At 31.5% G+C, this 21,464-nt stretch overlaps 3 protein-coding genes across 3 annotated transcripts; all 3 read right to left on the bottom strand.

The window, feature by feature from the left end:
- Nucleotides 1–62: 62 nt before the first annotated feature.
- LOC132909114 (uncharacterized) lies at nt 63–10,928 on the bottom strand. Its single transcript, XM_060963704.1, has 12 exons — nt 10,748–10,928; nt 9,311–9,437; nt 8,639–8,745; nt 8,048–8,221; nt 7,466–7,623; nt 6,617–6,749; nt 3,763–3,861; nt 3,553–3,679; nt 2,939–3,045; nt 1,828–2,001; nt 651–799; nt 63–505 (listed from the first exon to the last, which is right to left on the bottom strand). The coding sequence occupies exons 1-12, from the start codon at nt 10,838–10,840 to the stop codon at nt 370–372; spliced, it is 1,584 nt and encodes a 527-aa protein (XP_060819687.1). The 5' UTR covers nt 10,841–10,928; the 3' UTR covers nt 63–369.
- Nucleotides 10,929–13,100: 2,172 nt separating this feature from the next.
- LOC132908738 (15-hydroxyprostaglandin dehydrogenase [NAD(+)]-like) lies at nt 13,101–14,796 on the bottom strand. Its single transcript, XM_060963017.1, has 5 exons — nt 14,464–14,796; nt 14,132–14,258; nt 13,934–14,043; nt 13,492–13,665; nt 13,101–13,282 (listed from the first exon to the last, which is right to left on the bottom strand). The coding sequence occupies exons 1-5, from the start codon at nt 14,554–14,556 to the stop codon at nt 13,121–13,123; spliced, it is 666 nt and encodes a 221-aa protein (XP_060819000.1). The 5' UTR covers nt 14,557–14,796; the 3' UTR covers nt 13,101–13,120.
- Nucleotides 14,797–16,557: 1,761 nt separating this feature from the next.
- LOC132909112 (3-hydroxyacyl-CoA dehydrogenase type-2-like) lies at nt 16,558–21,393 on the bottom strand (the record flags this gene model as incomplete). The annotated part of the gene is made up of 9 exons (XM_060963703.1): nt 16,558–16,854; nt 17,376–17,497; nt 18,019–18,181; nt 18,413–18,558; nt 18,673–18,849; nt 19,073–19,179; nt 19,300–19,426; nt 20,927–21,041; nt 21,197–21,393. Coding segments are annotated over 8 exons (1,140 nt in total), but the record flags the coding sequence as incomplete, so codon positions are not given.
- Between the last annotated feature and the right edge of the window lie 71 nt (nt 21,394–21,464).

Here is a 21,464-nt window from a genome sequence, read left to right as displayed (position 1 = left end):
GGCCAGATGGATTTTTCACTTTGTACTCTAAAGGCGATATTCTACCAAATAATTGTGACTAATAAAGTAATTATATAGCAGCGTTTATTTTCTGCAATATTCTTATACTCAATTCTAATTACAATTTTTTAAAATGTCGCTTTTCGCATATAATACGAAAAATCTATCTGAAACGGTAGGCTTTCGCTTTCAATAATTTATTTATTTTAAGGAAAACATCACGTTTGCGTTATATGTGTTTGTATGTAGCTTGAAATTTGTTAAAGTACTTGACATACCATTATTTAAATTTCAATTGTTTCAGAGATCTTGTTTAAGTACAAAATGGGACAAGTTAATAATACACTATAAAACATTAGTCATTCATCTTCAGAGCTGCACCTCCACTTTCTTGCAAGGTGGAAATTCAACAGCGTATGGTGGTTGTTTGTTCTCAATGACCCAGACAGCTCCATTTTCACCTTTCAAGAGAAACTGTATCATGCCTCTTCCTACGTGTTGCGTTCTGGTGATATGAAAACAAAGACAATATTCTGTAATATCATTTATATTACATTAAGAGCATCATTTCATTTCCTCTATATTCAAACAACTTCAGATTATGTTCAAAACTGTGAAACAAAGTGAGTAATATGTAGGTGAGTACTTACGATTGTACTGGCAATGAATCCATCGCTGTTTTAAGAGCATTTTTTTCAACAAAGTCTAAACATTTCTCTGTCACTTCATCCAAAAGCGACGTTGCTGTGGCACCAGGGCAAAGTACAAGAATGCGAACGCCAGTTTTGTCAAAGTGTTCCTGAAACAATTAATATAAACGTATAAATTTTTCAGGCAGTATTCTTGTGAAATTACAAAAAGTATTTCTATGTACTCTCATTATCCAATGAAACGTTCTTATTTATCAGATTCCACCTTTCATTTACATAGCATTAAATTTGTTTTGTCATACGGAATTACTGTCAAACGTTATGAAACGTAACACATTTACTTGGAATTAATTATTATACAAACGTTATAATAAATACGACGTACAAAATGGAAATTCTTAAATAAACCAATACATATATGTATATATATATTATCTTAAATAGGGCTTACAATATATAACTTGTATATAAGAAATTGAATCGACACAAAGTATTTAATGTATACTTGTTAATTCTAAATTTATACTTAATTTTCTGAAAATGAATCCTATGACAAAACTGGCAAAAGTTATAGCCACGAATCTCTATCAGTCGTTTTTCCAATCTGACAATAAGCGTTAATTCAGCTGGTTAAAGTAAAAAGAAAAATTCATATAAACGCGTACTGACTATCAGCTTGTTTTCGAGTTTTGTGTTTATTTTGTAATGCGAAATTACTCAAACGAACGATTTCGTTGTAAACGGATGATAGATCGTGCTCGTCTTATTCGATTCATTCAATCAATAATCATTCGATCAAAAGAGAGTAAATTCATTCGATTTTTAGCTACGGTGGAATTAAAGAGTCTCTTGTTTACGTCAGTTGATAGCGTTGAAAATCTCCGTCAATCCGGCTACCAAAATTGCCTACAAATAGTAACAAATTGTAAGCTGTTCGAACAAACTCGACGATCTACGATGCTTTGTTGGAAAATTGGAACAATTTCATTGAACGTAAATATGTAACTATTATAGGTAAACACAAAACAAGCTGCTATTTAAGAACGTCGTCATACGTTAAAAGGTCACAAATCGGAGATGTATTTATATGAACACCTTTTTTTTATTTTAGAATCCTGAATCAGCTCTAGTTGTGTTTTTTACGTGCCCCGATCCACTCTGTATGCATTATAGTTACCTGTATGCAACGGCTGAACGCCAAGACAGTGTGTTTGCTGGTACAGTAAATAGGTATTTCAGAGAAGATTTGCAGAGCCACGATCGATGCAATGTTTACTATGGTGCCTCCTTTGCCACCTTTGTGTTTGCCCATATAATCCAAAGCGAGCAAAGATCCTTGGATTACGCCGTTCTTAAATTGAAACAATTGATGAAATTACCAATCAACATTATCAAAAATTAGTAATTAGAAATTAATGTTATCACCAATGACGCTACAGTGCTGTCATATTAGTTTCTAAACTGAGTTTCTAGAAAGACAAACTGATCAAATGCTTGTAATACTTAACTTCGTTGCTACATTACATAAGTATATAATTCATATTCTATTGTGAGGATGACATAAAAGACGGAGACAATTTATGGAGAACACGAATGTCTTCTCTGAACGACTTAATTATTAGCGTAATTATTACTATAACTAAGCTACAAACGAAAATTTAAGGATACAAAGAAGTAAATAATGTACGTAATGTATATAATATAAAACAATATATAAGTATGTGTAGTAAGTAAAGCATCTAAAGTAAGTCTGTTTACAGATTTAGAGAAGTGGTTTTTCAGCTGTCATCTGAGATATAACATATCCAGTTGAAATTATTAAGTTTTTCTATAAACATCATAGAAGCTATCCTTCGAAACCAGTCGATCGTCATAACGTTAAATGATTTTTCAATTTTTCAACATGAAACATACCAATGCATTTTTCAGAATATTTGTTTCAATCACCTTGTATATAATTTGAAACTAATGTTAATCACTTAACCACATTTCTTTTTTTTATAGAGTTTTTATTTTATAAAATTTTTTATTAATTATCTTATCTACGTCATTAATGTTGTGATTTTTCTAATAACATATATAATAATGAAGAAACATGCGAATACGAAGTAATAATTTTTCTAACGTGAAATAAATAGCGAACGATATTATTTCTTCGGTTTTACAGCACAAAGTATGCAAATTTCAGAATATGCTTATAAAGCTGAAGTGATTGATAATGTTCTTGGTCGATGAATACTTTAACTTACTTCTCTCTACATCTCAATAGACTGTGATATTGTACTTACAACGTTCACGCCAATAGTTTGCTGCCATTTTAAGTCATTAAGTAAACCAGCATTGTTAATAAGAATGTCCAGGCCACCCAGAGTATCCCAAACCTTTTTGAAAGTCGCTGCAAAATTACAGTAAATTATAACCCGATGAACTGAGAAATAATAAATAAATAATTATCCGTTCTTAATTCTCAATTAATGATGCAAAGTAAAATTACATTATCACTGTTATAAAACACGATTATCGTGTTATAGTATATCATTAGTCAAGTTTGAAATAAATTTGAAAATATATACAAATATTACAGGATATTTAATACAAGTATATAAGCTATTTAATTTCAATCTATAAAAGCAAATGATCGACAAGAAACTATTCATTCCAAAATAGTGAATGATAATTGTATCTGATTTCGCACATTCTTTTCATTGGATAGTTATTTTTTGGAAAATCACAATTATCAGTAACAAAAGATTTGATCGATACGTTAAATCGAGAAGTCAAATAAAGGGGAAAAATGATGTTACTTTGAAAAACAACAGAAAACGAATATAAATACGTCTGAATGAATCGAAAGTATATTTGTGACGAGAACAGCTATGTATAGTAGTTTATTTCAAAATACCTTCGAATTGTTCAGCATTGCTTACGTCACATGGGAAATATTTGGTGCTTCCTTCGCCGAATTCCATTTCCAATTGAGACACTGCGACTTCTGTGGACGATTTTTCCAAGTCAATAATAGCAACTACCTATAAACGACATCATCATTTTAAGAAATGATAAGACCGTGACAGGAAGAGAAGATTTTCATGACTTATTTATGAAAATTTACCTTCGCTCCATCTTGCAGTAATCTCTCGGCATAATTTAAACCGAGTCCACTACCTCCACCGGTGATCAAAACGGTCTTGTCCTGTATGCTGTACATTATCTGAAAAGAAATTTTTCCTCTTCATTGTTGTTCCGTGGAGAAAAGAAGTAAGAAAACAAGAGAAAAAGATCCTAAGCAAAGAACGTGTAACTTTTTTTCTTCCAGAGTTCTGACTTTGAATAATTCATTGAATTAAATTTATTAATCTTCTGGACTTGATGATGAAATATCACTCTCTTACATGCTGACTGTACTTTCAGTATTCTTGTTTACGACGATACGATGTGTGAGAATAATATTTCTCGTTCGCCAGCTCTGTACGATATGTCTATTGCTTGAAAAGGTTTTATAAGGTAAGTAAGATATATAAGATTTACGACAGAACCTTCCTATTGGTTGATTTGCAATGATAGTGATAGCAAGAAGTAGTGGGAGAAGATCACGTTTGTGGCGCTGGTCGAAGACTACGGTATTTCTTATATTTTCATATTATCATTTAGTACCTATCTTTTCTTGATTATATCAATGAATATGTATTTTATACTTTTTTTCAATGTATTATTCATAAAGTGGAAAAAAAAAAGATCACGGAAAAATTTAATTGTCCAACGGATGGAAAAAATACAAATTTTCGATTCCTCGTTCCGTCTTATGGAGCTATTTTCCACGAAACATTTTTTTCGATTTGATTCGAAACAACATTTTCTATTTAACGATAATTTACAATATGAATAACGATTATACTGTAACTATCGTTAGTTATCAGCGTCGATATCTAAACTGATTTAAAAAGTTACTGACTCGAGAATTGAAAATAAAAATGAAAATGAAAAAATTCGAATTACTCTGAAATTAAAGAGAGAAACATCGATAATCACTTTCATGGACACTTACCGTGATTTCTGCGAAATATTCGGTTTTCCAGTAGACGATCAAAGAATGACTGATTATTGAATGAAAATGAAATTAAATTAATATGTGTTTTGGAAAGGTTAATATGGAGCAATGTGTTATATAAAAGAGCATATATATATATATATATACGTAATGTCGATAAATGTAAGAACATAGATACATGGGATTAATTTTAAGTCGAAAATCCAAGTTATTTAAGTTATTTGTGTCACTACTAAAGGTAAGCAAATTTGACTAATGATAAGAAGCCTCGTAGATATCATTGAAGGCTATCTTGGCAGTTACTATCCTGCAAAGTCACTCACATTTCTTTGAGTGAATTTACATATTCTTTTTTTATACACCAGTCTTTGTGATATTGTTTTTTGTTTTCTCCAAAAAATATTAGGTTAATTTTGTCTAAAAATGTTTAGTTTGACAGAGATATGTTACCCTTATTTTTATTGGAAGACAAGAAATGACAAGAAAAACATGAACACAGGAATACCTTTTTGTGTCTTTGCTTATTTGCAATGTGTGAGTCTAATAAAATTAGTCACTTTTGGCTGCTGTTAGCATTTAACAGCAGAAATAGCTTGGATGTTTGATTTAAAATTAACGCCCTGTATATGTAATAATAATCTCTCCTATTTCTTTTGGATCTGATCTTACACGCGCCTTTCGTAACAAGAATAACCATTTGATAAAAGTAAATTGCGTAAAGTTAAAATGTATTTCCATCGTTTTATGCTTTTATATATTCTTTTCTTCTTCTGTTTTAATTGTAATTATAATGTACATTATATCACGCTGTTACTTGTAGTTGTAACACACAGAGACATTTCGAACGTTATATAATAAATAAATAATTATTAACGTAAATTATATTTATTGCCCTTCTAACTATAATTTTGTATTGATCGGTAAGATTTGTTATAAATTTGCAACAATGCAACATTTCGTCCACAACACTTTTTCAGACAATTTACATCGTCGTATTTTATATCTTAATATTAAGAAGAAGAATTGCAAAAGGTTTGCCTAACATCTGCTTTTTATTTGCAATAAAGATAAGAGTATTTAAAGTATCAATAAATTATGGGAATCACGGGTGTCTGAATACCAGAATATATGATTAGCTCCTTTCTTAAATTATGGAAAATTATGAGAAAAGAAAATACACATACAGAATGCTCATAATATGCAAAGATATATAAAACATTCAAAGTACTTATAGTACTCGTTATACTATTTGCTAGGTAAAATAATTCTTTACCTAGATTATATTCTTTCAATTATATATCCAATAATACGAACTTGCATAAATATTATATATATATATATAATCAAATAATAACACTTACAAAATAGTAAATATGAAATATCTGCGTGAATCATGATTCGTTTGCTGTACATATCGAATTGATTATGTTAAGAGATTCAAGAAGCAATAATTATCAATATATATTTTTTTTCCTGAAACGTTAATTAAGAAGAAAATTACAAGCAAAATTAGAAATTAAAAAGATTAAAAATTAAAAAGAAACACGTACTGAACTTACGTATATAACGGCGCTAGCTTGGATTTTTTAAACTTACTTTAAATATATAACTGTATCTCAAAGCACGGTCATATATGTACATGAAAGTACACCATATATAGAGAATCGTGACGTCACAAAGATGGCGTGCAAAAAACGCGCGTTTACAAGTCATTCAAATATTGGCAAAGTTTCAACTTAATTATTTTACTTAATAACTAAATATATATAACGAAAATATTATTAATATAAATTTTTAATAAAAAAAGAAAGAAAAGGAAAGGAGCAATCGAATTCAACCGGTCTTCGCTATCGAAAAGTGAAATTAGTATCTGATAATATTTTAACTAGATTTGCCTCCTTGGTTACATTAATGTTTATATAGGGACTTTTAAGGCGCTATAACTAGGAATTTCGATCGCATATGCAGGTTGATTGTTTTCGATGACGTAAATGGCGCCGTTCTTTCCGTGTTCGATTAATTGGATAATAGCAGTGGCTACATGTTCAGGCCTGTCAACAAATATTATTTCATTCAAATAGATGCATTTTCTAATGGAATCAGACGAGTTAATATATTACGTGTACATTGAAATTAACATGTGAAATAATTAATCGAACAATGATAATCTATTCCTTTAGATATAGTAGGATAAGATAAGATAAAATATAATCCATATTTTTTCAGAACCAAATTATAGTTTGCTAGTATTTTAAATATTGCTATTTACATATTAAGTAAATATTTTAAGAACACCAAACAATTATATGTCAGTGTCTAGTATGAATGGAAAATGAAAAATCAGTAAAGAGAAAGCAATTTTAAATAAGATATACATAATTTACTTTCAATAGAATTGGAACGATACGCGAAGAACAGGAAATTACTAAACCTTAAACAGATATATCGTATTATATCTAAAAGAATGTCGATTCGATCCGAGTGACAAATAGTCAAATTTATGTGATATTATTTTCAACGAAAGTTGTAAACGTTGAAAGTTTTATTAAGATTTTCTTAAGTTACTTCATCTACAACGACAAAATAAATGATTTTGTTGTACGATAATTTTGTATAAAATTAAAAATTGAAGAATTGGAGATTAGAAATGTATAACAAATGTATTAATTAATGTAATTATTAGAAATGTATTGCAAATAAACTTATGAAGCTGTTTTTTCAAAAAATCCATGGAATTTTAATGTGGAAAATTGTACTCTCTGCTTACGGTTGTTTCTGCATAGTGGCCATTGCCATAGCCGCGGTTTCTTCGTCGAGAAGATCCATAGCGTGTTCTTTGGAGGACATAAATCTGGCAGCCATAGCTGTGGTCGTTAATCCAGGGCATATCGTCAGCATACGGATGCCAGTTTTCTCATAGTAATGCTACGTTGAAGAATGAAATGTTTTCTTTCAGAAATCTTATCCACAGAAATGGCAATTGTGAGAATATTTTTTCACTCCTTTAAGAAGATACGCACTTACATATGTACATAGAAATTACAAAAGCTTCTTGCGTAGATGCGTATGTTCTATTTTATTTTAAAAGTGTCACAACTGGGAAAAATACATTTTCTGGGACATCTTAAAAATTTCAATTTTATGTTTGTTTTAACTTGGAAGGTATCGCGAAGCTTTCAGAAAATATGTTCAAAAAGTATCCAGAATATTGCTAGACATTTTTGAAATACCTTTGTATTGAGTACGAGATATAAAAGCAAAATAAAGTGCAAAGTATTTTCATGTATATTAAATTTTCATTTTTTGTTATTGCTACTCAAATGAGAATTTCTTTTTTTTACTTTTTTACCTTCAGCGACTGAGTGAAACCAACAATGGCGTACTGCGTCCCTCCATAAATTGGCGCTATAGGGATGCCCTCGAGGCCAGCTACAGAGGACATGTTTACGATGACTCCACCACTGCCACCCTTATACTTCCCCATAATATGCAATCCCAAGATAGTTCCATGAACGATGCCTTTCTACCAGCGCCAAATAAAACGGTATTAATCCTTAAAGGCTATCAACGATGCAAATAACTCATATCATCACGGCTGAGATTATTATCACGATTGTTTGTCTTTTGCTTTTACGTATTGGTATAGTTAAACGAATGCCATTGAAGAGCTGCTGGACTTTCAATAATTTGAATAAGCTATTTGAATAAGTTCAAAGACTTAAGGAAGAAACTCCGTATTTACATACTTCTTGTTAATTATGTAAATGAATTCAGATGACATGTATCTTCTCATATCAAGTACCCAATTATAAGAAATATCGATAGACGTAGAAATATTTTTTAGTCACCTTATCACCTTAAGTAGCAAAAGTTATATATATATATATATATATTTATTAATTTATATAATATTTGTATGCAGGACAAAGAAATCTCTTACGTAGTTGACATCGACCATTATTTCCCAATCCGCGTCGTCCATAATGCCCGCGATGTTTACGAGAATATCTAGTGTCTCGTACAGGTCGATAACTTTTTTGAACGATTCTGCGTATAAATTAAATTTAATGATAAATATTATGTATTACAACGCTATATAAAGGTTAATTAAAAAAGTAGTGTATCAATGAATTATTGGACATAAACACCTACACTTCTACAGTCGATAAACATTAGGAACACATATGGATTTGTAAAATGCAAATTTTATTACAAATTGAATCATGTTTATACTAATGAGCAAAAAATATCTAGATATACACAAATACATAAAAACTACTTAAGTATCATATATAAATTATCATTTATCTTTTTATCATTTCATTCGTGATAATTGACTTTGAACTATATTATGTAACAATCATCTTGACGAAATTTTCTATTGTGATCGTCGTTTGTTTGACAACATTGATTTAGAAGAAAACGATCGTTCCATCGGCTCTAGCTTATATAGATTTATTTCAGTATTATGCTGGAACATGTTTTCGAGATGTATCGCTAATTATGATTATTCCTTTTGTTGTGTGTTCTAGTTTCTTACGACTGCGATAATCGTATTTAAGCAATCTAAATCTTATCAAGAATAAAGAAAACTTTAATAATTTGCAAGTACCTTTAAGTTTTTCGCTCTTCGACACATCGCAGGCGATGAAGATGGCACGGTCTTTGCCAAACTCGTTGTTCAATTCAGCGGCTGCGCTCTCACCACCGGAATCGTTTAGATCCAACAGAGCTACCGTCTAAAATACATAAAAGTACACTTATCACACTCGACTGGTTTGCTCAGAGAATTTGGACATTTACCATACAACACTTCTATGTCCATACGAATTTGAAAAAATTGGATGGAAAAAGATTGGTAGGGACAGAAGGACCACTCAATCTTGTCTAATCGGAACACGTGTATGATCGAGTCTTTTAACTCAATTTTGAATTAAAAATTCGTGTACGAAGTCAGAAATAGACTCTACGGATGAACTTGACTTTGAAATTGAACTGTGATCCGAATGACTGTGATTGCCGATGTAGTCGCTTGAAAATCATGTTTACCCCCAATTGACTTTCTTCTTCTCCTCCCAGGAGTCAGCTTGTCGATCGACAATCTCAGTCTTCTAGGGTTACCGATTGGAACGTTATTCCAAAAGAATTAAAATCTCAACGATCCTCGCGACTTCCCCATGGAATTCGTTATTTTCGAAGCAGAGGTGAAGAATTTGTACGAACTCTTAGGGTAGCCCTTCGTACTGTTTTCAAAAATCTCTTCCAAGTCCTGATTTTAGACGTGTAGTATTCTTACGATATTTACCTGATCGATCGATAAGCTAATCTTATATTTTCTTTTTGAATATTATCACCAAACTTTCAGATAAGATCGAGAAAAAACTCTTATCTGGTATTTATCGATATAATCATTTATAGTTGGAATTATACACAGATACATATCTTTCTCTATACTAATTTTAGAACACATTCTTTCAGATGAATAGGGGACTTGGTAAAAATCAAAAATCAAGTTAATTGCGCGCCACTTGTGTGTCATTTCTCAATAAAGGTTTGCACCTACGTACAAAGCTACTTGCAATCCTACGGAACACTTTGGCCACGATCTTAAAATTAATCTATTATCTACTGTATATTTTAATTGATCGTGATTAATCACTTGGGGCAATCAAAATGCTGCTATATGTGTGCGTAACATTACATAAGCTATTGCTTCTAAATGGATTAAGACGAATAATCAGATTATGAGGATTTCGATTCTTAACGCTGATACAATTTTCAACAACTTTCTATATTTCAATCTCGCTTTCGTTCTAGCAACAAACATGATTTGTACGATCAAAGATGATACTCAATATAGAATCGAGCAGGCAAGCTATGCGCACCAATAACTATGTTTCCATATTTTCTTGAAACTTAGGATATCTCCTAACGTTAGAAAAATATAATTGCGTGGAAAATGAGCGAAAAAACATAACGAAATTAAGAATCGAAACTCTCTGGATGTACTATATAACCATCGTTGATACAATTTATTAAGTTTTATTACCTTCGCTCCATTTCGAAGGAGTTTTCGGGCGGCGCAGAAGCCGATTCCGTTCGCCCCGCCGGTGACGAGCGCGATCTTACCCTCGATGTTCATGATCGATCGTTGGCAAAGAAACGAATGTTTGCCCGTTTTATTTCTCACCAGATACGACGGTGGTTCCCGCGGCGTTCACGCGCGAAACCTGGCGAATCGAATATATCCTGGCGGCTGGCTCTTACGGCGACAGGTGACAACGGTGACCGATGAAACACGAGAAATCGAGAATCAATCGTACCGAGATCGAATGTCTCTCGTGGTCATCTGACGGGTAACGTGACCGCGAATCTGCGGGTAAACAGGATCGAATTATACGCCGATCGATGGAGAAAAAATTCGGCACGAGGTGCCATGGTATCCGCAAACGCCGTGTTTATTTCTGTCGATTTATTGAGTTACAACGCTGCGTAAGAGGAGAAGTATTATTATTATTTATCATTTATTATTTTATTTTTATTTAGTCCGTGCCTTTCGACTTTGGACGAGTTTTCGGTTTTGCATCTCGTTTACCTATCACGCTTTTTACATTTTCTCAGTCTTATGGCGTTATCCCCTTATTACCTCCTCCCTTATATCTATCTAACTAAACCCTAAACTCTTTTGCTTGTCTATATCTATCTAAACTCTTTTCTTATGTATCCACCTCCCCTCTTATTCACTCTGTTATATTACTCTGCGTTATATAATCTATCTCTAAAACTATGGCAACTTTTGGGCTTTTGCCTAAGAGGAGAAGTATTATACAGGAAATACTTATTTGCTCGCGAAAGTACATATTAGGTTGGTGCATACGAAATTGTCAAAATATTGCGACCTGTTTGAGAAGCGTGTACCTAAAACGTGTGGTGAAAAGTGAGCGACGACGAGTATACTCGTCAAACACAGAGTACGTGTGGCTGTTACAATATAGAATTTAGTTGCAATGAAATGACTATTTTACATTTTAATTTTATTACTAACAGGACTCGTCGTAATACAAAATATTGCCATTTCTTTATGACGAGTATACTCGTTAAAAACAGCTAACTGTTATATAAATATGTATGTAATCTTTCGACTTAAAAACTTGATGAAAAGATATAGAGATAAATTAGATAAGAAATTGATCAAAATCTGAATCTAATATATGGAATCATTCAAGACATTTATAAAATCAAAGGAAACTTTGAGAATGTAGAGAAAAAATACATTTAATGAGATGGTTATATTAAATATACAAGTTTCTTATAATTTACAATTTCAAATAGGATAATAGTTTTTATGGTAAATAACGTAACTGCAGCTTAAAATTAATTTCTTTTTTAAATTCTTGTATCTGATGGAATTTAGCGATTCGTGTGAACACACGACAAGATCGAAACGCATCATACAATATTTTTAAGATAAAGTACATTTGCACTGAACTTTCACTTGTCTATCAGTATTTGCAAAAATGTGAATTTGTACAAATATTTATAGTGTAATCATTTTATTAGATTTGATCGGCAAGGGACGAATAAGATAAAATAAAATTACGTTACGAAGATCACATTATGAAAAAAGAACATTCTCGTTTCCATTTTTGCATTTGCTAATATTTTATTTTACAAAACTTGATAAAAATATTTGCACAAAACAATATAGAAAATGTTTACTTTGGCAGTCCATAAGCGTGATTAATACATTTGCATTTAGAATAATTTGCGATAATGTATTAATGTATTTGTTATCAATCGCGAAATATATCGATTGATCAAAATTAAATATTAAGGCGACGATCGATAAAATTATCGTATTATCGATGGATAAGAAATCACAGGAACTTTACGTGATTTACACTTATAGATTTCGCAAATATCATACAGTTTATCTCTAAAAGGGACGCCTCACAAGATTATCAAATGTCTGAACATCAACGGCATAAGGTGGTTGCGCATCATGGACCACACATATAGTGCCATTTTCTCCTTTCTCCATCAACATGATTATTGCTTTGGCCACGCACTCTGGCCTATGAAAATGAAAGATTTGTACAAATTAATAATTATTCTTATATAAGTCGCTAAACGTTTAAAAATACCGACGAATCTTATCTTCCTTGCTTATTATTTTCAATAAAGAAAAGAATAATCATTATTACGTATTTATTTCAGAAAAGTTCATTAACAACGTGAATACTCTAACGACAATTGCTTCGTGCTTGTTAAAAAATGATTACTTTTAGATTTTTGTGAGTTTAGTTGTATAAATATTTTACATTTTGATTAATAGATTAAACCCACTATACGAGTATTAAATATTAAATTATTAATTAATTATTAATTATCCGAGACGGCTATTTCATATTTTTTAAAATACTTACGGTTGGTTACCCGCTGTTCTTAAACACATCAACGCTCTATTAACATTAATGAAATTTAAATGTGGATTTTCAAAGTTGTACAAATTTGATATTAAAGGAGTGTGTGTACGGCCAGGGCACATCAGCATCATACGAACGCCAGTTTCGTTGTAACTGAGCTGTATAAAAGAATAGTATATTTTAAGCATGTTTTAATGTTTCCTTAATTTAATCGATCGTTGTAACGTCGATATTAATTTTTTAAATATTCTTCAAATTATTTAATTATTTAATAGTATAATAATTATATAATATATCACGCTTCAAGAAACTGTGTATGTATGTGTGTGTGTGTGTGTGTGTGTGTGTTTTTTAAAACTAGTTTTACCGCTAAACTATTGGTGAGTCCAACGATGGCATGTTTCGTTGCAGCATAAATTGGATAATAAACTACAGGTATGAGACCAGCTATGGAGGAAATATTTACTATTGTACCACCTTTACCACCTTTGTGTTTACCCATTATATCGATGGCCTTTAAAGTCGTACGTATGAGTCCAGTCTGCAATGATTATTAATTAGCGTGGAAACTAACAGTTAATAGAATCACATAGAAATGAAATTGATCGACTCTATCGGGATTAATTACTTGGTTGTTGAAAAGTTCATTAAAAAAATAACTAGCTGAGTGTTGTATTTATTTTTGCATGTACGGTATCTAATTTTTACTAGTATGTCTAATTTCCCATGAATGCATAAACATCCACATCTGTAAGTAATAGTTGAATTTATTTATTTACAACTTAAAAGGTATACGGTGATATACTTACGACATTCACATCTATCATGCGGTGCCAATCTTCTCCATTGGTCAAAACTCCTGCGCTATTGATGAGAATATCGAAACTCCCTAACAATTGTGTGATCCTTTGAAAGATCGCTGTTTAAATTAAATCGATCTATTGATTTTGATATTTTTTTCTAATGAAATAAGCTTCGATTTACTCTTGTTACTTATCGTATCTTACAATTTACTTGCTCATCGTTCGTGACATCACAGACGAAGAAATCCACACGGTGTGCACCATACTGAATGCCCAATGTATCTGCTACGACTCTTCCATTTGAGTTTGGTAAATCCAAAATTCCCACGAACTGAACAAAATTATGAATACAATTTGAATATAAATTACCAAATTTTCTATCAGGATATTCTTTTATTTCAAAATTTTTTTCATTTCGGTAAATTTAATACTTGAACGAAGATAACCAGATTGCGAACGTATCTAACAAATCTAAATTTAAATTTAAATTTTCATTCTTGCCACCAACCAAATTTTTACAGTCAACGAAGATTTACCTCAGCCTTGGAACTCAAAAACTGTTCAGCACAGGTGCAACCGATACCGCTTCCTCCTCCAACGATCAATACAATTGCGTGTCTCACATTCATTCTTTCAGTACTCTTTCAATCACTTATTGGGAAAATTCTTAAAAATAATATAATTATTTATAATCAAACACTGTCGAAAGTTCAAATACAGTCTTTTACTCTGAATCGTTTACATTGAAGTGTCCAAAACATCCTATTTATAGGTCTAATACTTGTGTACAGTTTTAGGTATATAAATGACAGTTATAGAACATAAATTACTTTCCAGATGAAGAAATATAGATGTGTTGAGATATTTTGAATTGAAATATGTCTACAAGTGATTAGATATGTAAACAAACAAAAGATATCTATATATATATCGTAGCTAGAAATGATATAGTGAGGTCGCTAAATTAAAATTTATACATTTGTTGATCAAAACATTTGTTGAATGTTGAAACATTTCAACAACAGGGGAGATAAAAATCTCGAAGTTTGTTCAAGCCTGTACGATATTGTCACTCGCGACTATTTTTTTTTTTAAACAAACAGGTAAACAATTCTCTTGCAACTCTGAGCGTGGCTAGATCGATCGGTATTACCGTTTAAAGTTTAACGTTTCAATTTATGATCTTACTATATACGTATACAGTTTTTAGCTACATACGTACCTATATACATATATATAAATAGTTCAGTGTTTTTCAACCTTGAATATTTTGGGAGCACTTGAAAATTACTTTTATCGCTAATATCGTCGCGTAACGTAAAAAAAATTTTTTTCTACGCTTACAGACGTTGTTTTACGTAACATTTTTATGTAACACGTTGTTAGTTTTCTGATAACGCTATTTTTAATTTAAGCAAGTTGAACACTTTGCCACGATTGTATTAGGTTCGTTCGACAGTCAAAGTCATAAACATAAATTTCTCATGTTCTTCAAATTTATATTCAGCGAAGACAAAATCAAAAACAGTTTTACCTATGTTTCTTTTTTCATTTCGTTTGAAGTACGTATCTATATTATACTTGAGCAGAATTTGCTTGATTATTATATTAAGAAGGAAGCAGTATCGAAAGGTTTGAGAAACATTGACGTACATCATGATGTACGATGATATTCGTTACTATTATTATTATTTTGAAGCGATTATCAGTACTCCTTGTCATCGAAGAATCGTTTATATACGTCAGTTGTATCGTGTAAATGGCGAAACTGTCGAGGATTTTGTTGCTCAACATTTGTAAAGCTTTTTCCCATACATATAATCAACGATCGACTTTGGTTTCCGAGATATTCGGTAGAAACTCTTGGTATCGCAACAACGTGCTCTGCTTGTACGAAGGTCATGGATAAAGTAATATCCGCTTTGGAATAAGCATACAGATTCATTTTAAGAAGATTTCTTGATTTGTAATTTTGGCATACATAATAAGTTATTTTTCAATACAACCATCAGCTATACTTAAACATTCATCGTAACGTTATACGAATTTTTCTGTGCTTTCGTCACACGCTTCTGTAGTCAGTTCACCATACTCTTACTATTAGTTTTATTTGGAAATGATATAATGGAAATTATTAATCATACTCTTAGGCAATCGTTCAAACCGTTCCGTTTTTGCGAAACATTATCGGTCAAGTTTGACTCTTGAAGTTTTGCAAAAAACTGCAATGAGACCTTTTTGAACTTACGTATCGCGTACAATTTTTCTGTCCCTATTGAATTCAATAATTCATCCATCCATAATAATTCAAACACCTATAGCTCTACATAAAAGATATAACTTAGAAAAAACGAAGCTGGCACCCCGCTGGGGGTAGCCACCCACATGTTATATTTATTTTTATTTTATTTTTTTTTTTTTCACCAATAAGATATAACACTTTACCAAATGTCCATAAGGACAAATTGTAAAAAACCAAAATAAAAAAAAAAAAAAAAAATCTATAGCTCTATCACCGTTAACTGCTGTAAATAGAAATGAATTCCTTTTGCAAGAATCCTTTCGGCATTCCAGAAGCATAAAAACGTCATCGGTGGTATTTTTAGTTCGCATCGTTGTTTTGAATGACTGATACAAATATGAACGACGATATTCAATATTTAAACAGAAAATTTTATATGACTCATGCCAATACACGAATGAAGCTGGATGACCTTTGGTAAGTGCATTTCATCGTTTTACATGGCTTCTGGATGTAAACGGGTAGTACTTTTTGGACAACCCTCGTAGTTGTGCGTCTGTGGCAGCGCATAGGTCGGTATTGATTGGTCAAATCCAAATGAAATCTAACTCTTATCTTCCGTCTATAGTACGCGTAGCGAGGGTTGTGCAAGCTTAAAGCCCCGTGCACAACTGCGTACGCGAAGCTGAAAGAAATTTCTGTTATAACTTAACGAATATCATCAACGTACTGGATTTGAATTTAGATTAGTTTTTTCTTGCGCTGATCTTGATCCAACCGGAATTTGAATATTTTAGAAATTAATATAGGTATAGGGAAAAGATGTTCAAAATGTTGATTCCTATAACGTATTTGAAAATCATCGAAATCGGAGAAGTGGTAACTCTTTTGCAATTTCACACGTGTAAATTATGCTATAAGTTTATTAAACTGAACGTTTAAATCTTTTCCTCTGTTGTATGATTTTGAAACCCGCATCTGACCGTAATAAAAAATCTATTTTTTGGTTATTGTTCTTTTTTAATAAAAACCTGAATATTTAATTAGCTCAGAGAAAAACTAAGTATACGGTAAGATAAAAAATTAGAGAAAAGTGAAGGGGAGAGTTTAAATATCTCCAGATTTCTCAAATTTGTCAGACAATCAAAGGAATATTTTTAATTTAATTATATAAATATATTATTTTCAAATGTTAAAATTACTTACGTCGTTGGAAGAGGTCATTTTTTATCACCATCTTTCCACTTCTTTTTTGCACACATTTGTTTTTCTCCGGGTACACACACCCCAGGTTTGACGCATGGTACTTCTAATTTCACTGGACAAGGCTGGTATTGTCATAAAACTTTTTTATTCTTACGAAAAAATATATTTATTAATATGTAACATGATATTAGTAAATAGAGTCTCATTTTTCTGATCTGTCTAATCATCGATGCATATCTTTCTATTACTTTTACGTACATGCATTGAATATTAATATTCACTTTCGTAATATTCATTAACATTCTAATATTTGCAATATAAAGATCTGAGTGATCTGAAATATTCAATGAATTCCAAGAACTCGATATCTGATGATATTTGTATTCATTCTTCCTGCACTAAATTATATAACTGTAAGCAATATTCATTCGTACTTTTTATCGTATATTTACTGTAGCTAACGATAAGATGAATAACGTTTCTATGATACTCTTACATAATAAATATATAAATATAATAAATTGTAACATCAAACGCATTAAAAGCGAGCTTATTGAACAATCAAATGCGTAAGAAAAGAAAAGAAGAAAAAGAGAAAAGTAACGTAGATTGAAATAAAAGTTTGAAAAGAGATTGATTTTACTTGTGCCTCATAGACTTTAGAGTCGACTCGTTCACCTTCTTTCTCCGGGAAGTGAATTAATCGAGGAATTTGATGGACACTGATCGCTGGTTCTACAAGCCATGCACTCCCGTTCTTTGCCCACGCTAGTATGTAGCTCAAAGCAGTTCCTATGTGATACTTGCTGCACATAGACGTGTGTTAGTAAACTATTTTATACGTCTATTGATATCTTTACAAGTATAAATAAAACAAAAAATTAGAATAAATAACATATAATAATATATCTTTCAATTGTAGACTGAATTTCTTATTTAACAATAAATAATATAATTTATCTATATTTTATTAGCGTTATAATAAAATTGCGCGAATTACGTTAACAATAACCATACGACGATGAAATTTAACTTACGAATGCGGTATACAAATTGGCATTTCGTTCATTGTTTTATTTGGGATAGGTTCTGGGAAATCTGGTAATCCAATATTGGAGAAACATTTGGTCGTTGGACAAAGGGCCACAACACGAACATCCTTTTCTTGCCCCTTATAATTTTTCTTTAACGTAGAGTAAAACACGTATCATTCAACGATAATAGATACAAGAAGCGCAAATAATAGATACAAAGTGAATAGTTTCATTTGCACGATTATATAGATAATGTAAGATACCGCGAAATCTCTCGTCACTTCTATAACTGGTTCTTTCTTGCAATAAACCGGAAATGGATCTTGAGGCCATCCCATGAAACCAAAAATACTCGCGCAATTTATTATTATCCCTTTAGAGCCACCTTGATCCTTTCCTAAAAGCTCCAATCCTATTTGAATCGTTTCAGTCGTAATGTTCTGTAAATTTTTGCGATTAAAAACTGTTTATCCTTATTGTTCGTACAATTAGTTCACGAAAGTACTTACGTAAGCATCTTTTATGAATATTTGATATTTACGTAAATTTTTTTACGATACACATACTACGATATAAACTTACGAGTTTTTTGTTCCAAGTATTTAAATACTTTCGTGAACCATTATAGTTAATTTTACTTCTTTTATCTTAATTATTACGAACTTGTTTCAAAGTCGACGTTGGACACTTTAATGGTAGTCGTTCTTTATCGAGGTTGTTGAAAAGAATGTGAATCACTCCAAGCTTGCAGAGAGAGTTTGTCAAACCAGCTAAAACGACGATGAAATAAAATTTGTCGTTATACTCACATTATACATGTTACTTGTTATCGTTATACTATATATTTTTATTATTATCATATTTCATTATCTTCGTCGATATTAATTTACCTTGAATGTGACAATCACTTTTAATGTCATAATGAACAAACAGAGCGCGATTTTTTCCGTAAGAATCGCATAGCTTTTTTACTGCGACTTTTCCTTCAATAGGATCATCGTCAGCTACTACGACGATCTGCAATGTTCGAATGCAGAATTTTTGAATTTTGATTATCTTTTCTGCCAACGAAATGGATTTGTTTATAAGATTATTTGTCAACGAGGTTAATTATATGCTTATACTTGAGAACGTGTTTGTTGATGACTATGCTATACTAAACATGATTACTGTATTGCGAATGTTTATGCAAGATTTCATATTAAATATACAATCTAAATTAAGACATTAGCTCCAGAAATATAACGAACATCTTTTATTCTGAAAGTTTCTAGAAACGTAAATTTCATCATTAAACTTTAATGTACTTTTTATGTTTCGAATACATTGATTCGTAAATCAAGATAGTAATTTGTCTTAGCAAACAGGTATTACCCATAAATGCTTGTTCCCGATATATCAGTATAAAATGATTTCAACGAAATTTTTACATTTTTTTTCAATGAAGCTTTTTCCCGATACATAAGAGGCAGACGATTCTAGTTTCTAAAATATTCGCAAAAATCTATCGGTACCTCATATCGAATTCTGCCTATAATTGTATGACCGTGACAGAGTATGCGTTAATATTGATTACCGGTTTCTTTATGGTTTATAGCTGATGACAGTTTATCTACGGTCATGATTGTATTATGTGTAACGATGTAGTTTGTATATGTAGCGAGATGAGAGAAACGCAACTTTTTCATAGGCGTCTGTCTGTCTGCGAGACGCGCGTCTCGATGGCACGAGCTTGAGCACCGATCGCCGATATTACAATTATTTCTTTGAGTTGCTGTGAATCGTTAGACAGTCATCGATGATGGTCAAGCTGTACATGTTATTAACAAAAGATAAGAGTTAGGTTTTTATTACGTTATTTTTATCACGTTGTGATCAAGATTAACGCAACTCAAGATTACGAACGATAATTAAAAGAATAATATAATGAATTTTATTTTGTTTTTTATCTATTGAAATTCAAAATAATTTTGTATCAAAGCTACTTATATCAATACAAGTCAAAATGATTGATACTTGTGAAAGCGTAAAAGAGTGTTGCGATCTGTTTATCGAATTCCAAATAACCAGTTTTCTCGTTTGGTACAACTTGCCACACGTTTTTCAAGTTTTTACTGCGTATCATTCGATATGCTGATATCAGTTACCAGGAAAATCCCGGATCGATCGCTAGATCGCTAGATGCTAACGCTGGAAATACCACACCAGTCAAAACGACAGGTTCTATAATTTTATAAATTTGTCAACCCTCGTTTAGATGGATTAATAATATAAAAAAATCTACTACATAACATGGAATTGCTTCTGTAAGAAAGTAATAAATCAATAAATATAAAAATATTCTATTATTATGTATTTTTTAACGTCCAGTCATTTTCACTGGTTTTGGTAGAAATAGCTTCGTGTTAACTATCGGTAGTTTTAGCGTTAAGTAACATATTAAAAAACATATTAAAAAATCGTTGAAATCATTCTATGTTGATATTTGAGATTTCGTTGGATATAGAAAACACTAACGCGCGCTCCTTTGCACAAGAGATGATCAGCCGCTGCAAAACCAAAACCTTCAGACCCACCGATCACTATAGCGTTCTTACACGAGGGCTCCAGAATTGGTTTAGGTGATTTCTCGCTAAAATTCCATTAAAATTTCGTTGAAGATATAATCATCAGCATCCGAACAAGATATCAGTGCTATATAAACGATATTGTTTAGTTTAAATAAAGAATAAATAGTACGATGTTAAAAGTATTTTGGCAAAATATTAGTAATTTCATGAAAATTACTAGATCGGTTTTATTATTTTTGGCCCGTCATCTCCTTTACCCTTCCTGTTCTTCTTTCGATACGCTATTGGAGTTGCGTGAAATTGACACCGTTTGATCTTCCAGAGAAGATTCCTCTGAAGTAACAGAAGAAAACGCTTATGATCCAGTGGAGAACTAAGGAACAATGAAGTATACGCTTTGAAGGTGATGAAACGAAGATACGTTATTATTATTTATTATTTACGAGAGAAAATTATTCAAGTAGTTTACCTCGGACTCTTATCCA

The sequence above is a fragment of the Bombus pascuorum genome, chromosome 7 (assembly GCF_905332965.1).
Source record: "Bombus pascuorum chromosome 7, iyBomPasc1.1, whole genome shotgun sequence".
Taxonomy (NCBI): Eukaryota; Metazoa; Arthropoda; class Insecta; order Hymenoptera; family Apidae; genus Bombus; species Bombus pascuorum.
This window is presented reverse-complemented; position numbering and strand designations above follow the sequence as displayed.

What these genes read in the sequence shown, in the direction of transcription:
- LOC132909114 (XM_060963704.1), bottom strand. Translation starts at nt 10,840, where the DNA reads ATGAACATCGAGGGTAAGATCGCGCTCGTCACCGGCGGGGCGAACGGA. An exon ending in GAAGAGCGAAAAACTTAAAG is followed by an intron (nt 8,746 to 9,310) that starts GTACTTGCAAAT and finishes ATTTATACGCAG; the next exon opens with AATCGTTCAAAAAAGTTATC. An exon ending in GATTCATTGCCAGTACAATC is followed by an intron (nt 506 to 650) that starts GTAAGTACTCAC and finishes TCATATCACCAG; the next exon opens with AACGCAACACGTAGGAAGAG.
- LOC132908738 (XM_060963017.1), bottom strand. Translation starts at nt 14,556, where the DNA reads ATGAATGTGAGACACGCAATTGTATTGATCGTTGGAGGAGGAAGCGGT. An exon ending in TTTTGAGTTCCAAGGCTGAG is followed by an intron (nt 14,259 to 14,463) that starts GTAAATCTTCGT and finishes AATTTTGTTCAG; the next exon opens with TTCGTGGGAATTTTGGATTT. An exon ending in GACTCACCAATAGTTTAGCG is followed by an intron (nt 13,283 to 13,491) that starts GTAAAACTAGTT and finishes TCTTTTATACAG; the next exon opens with CTCAGTTACAACGAAACTGG.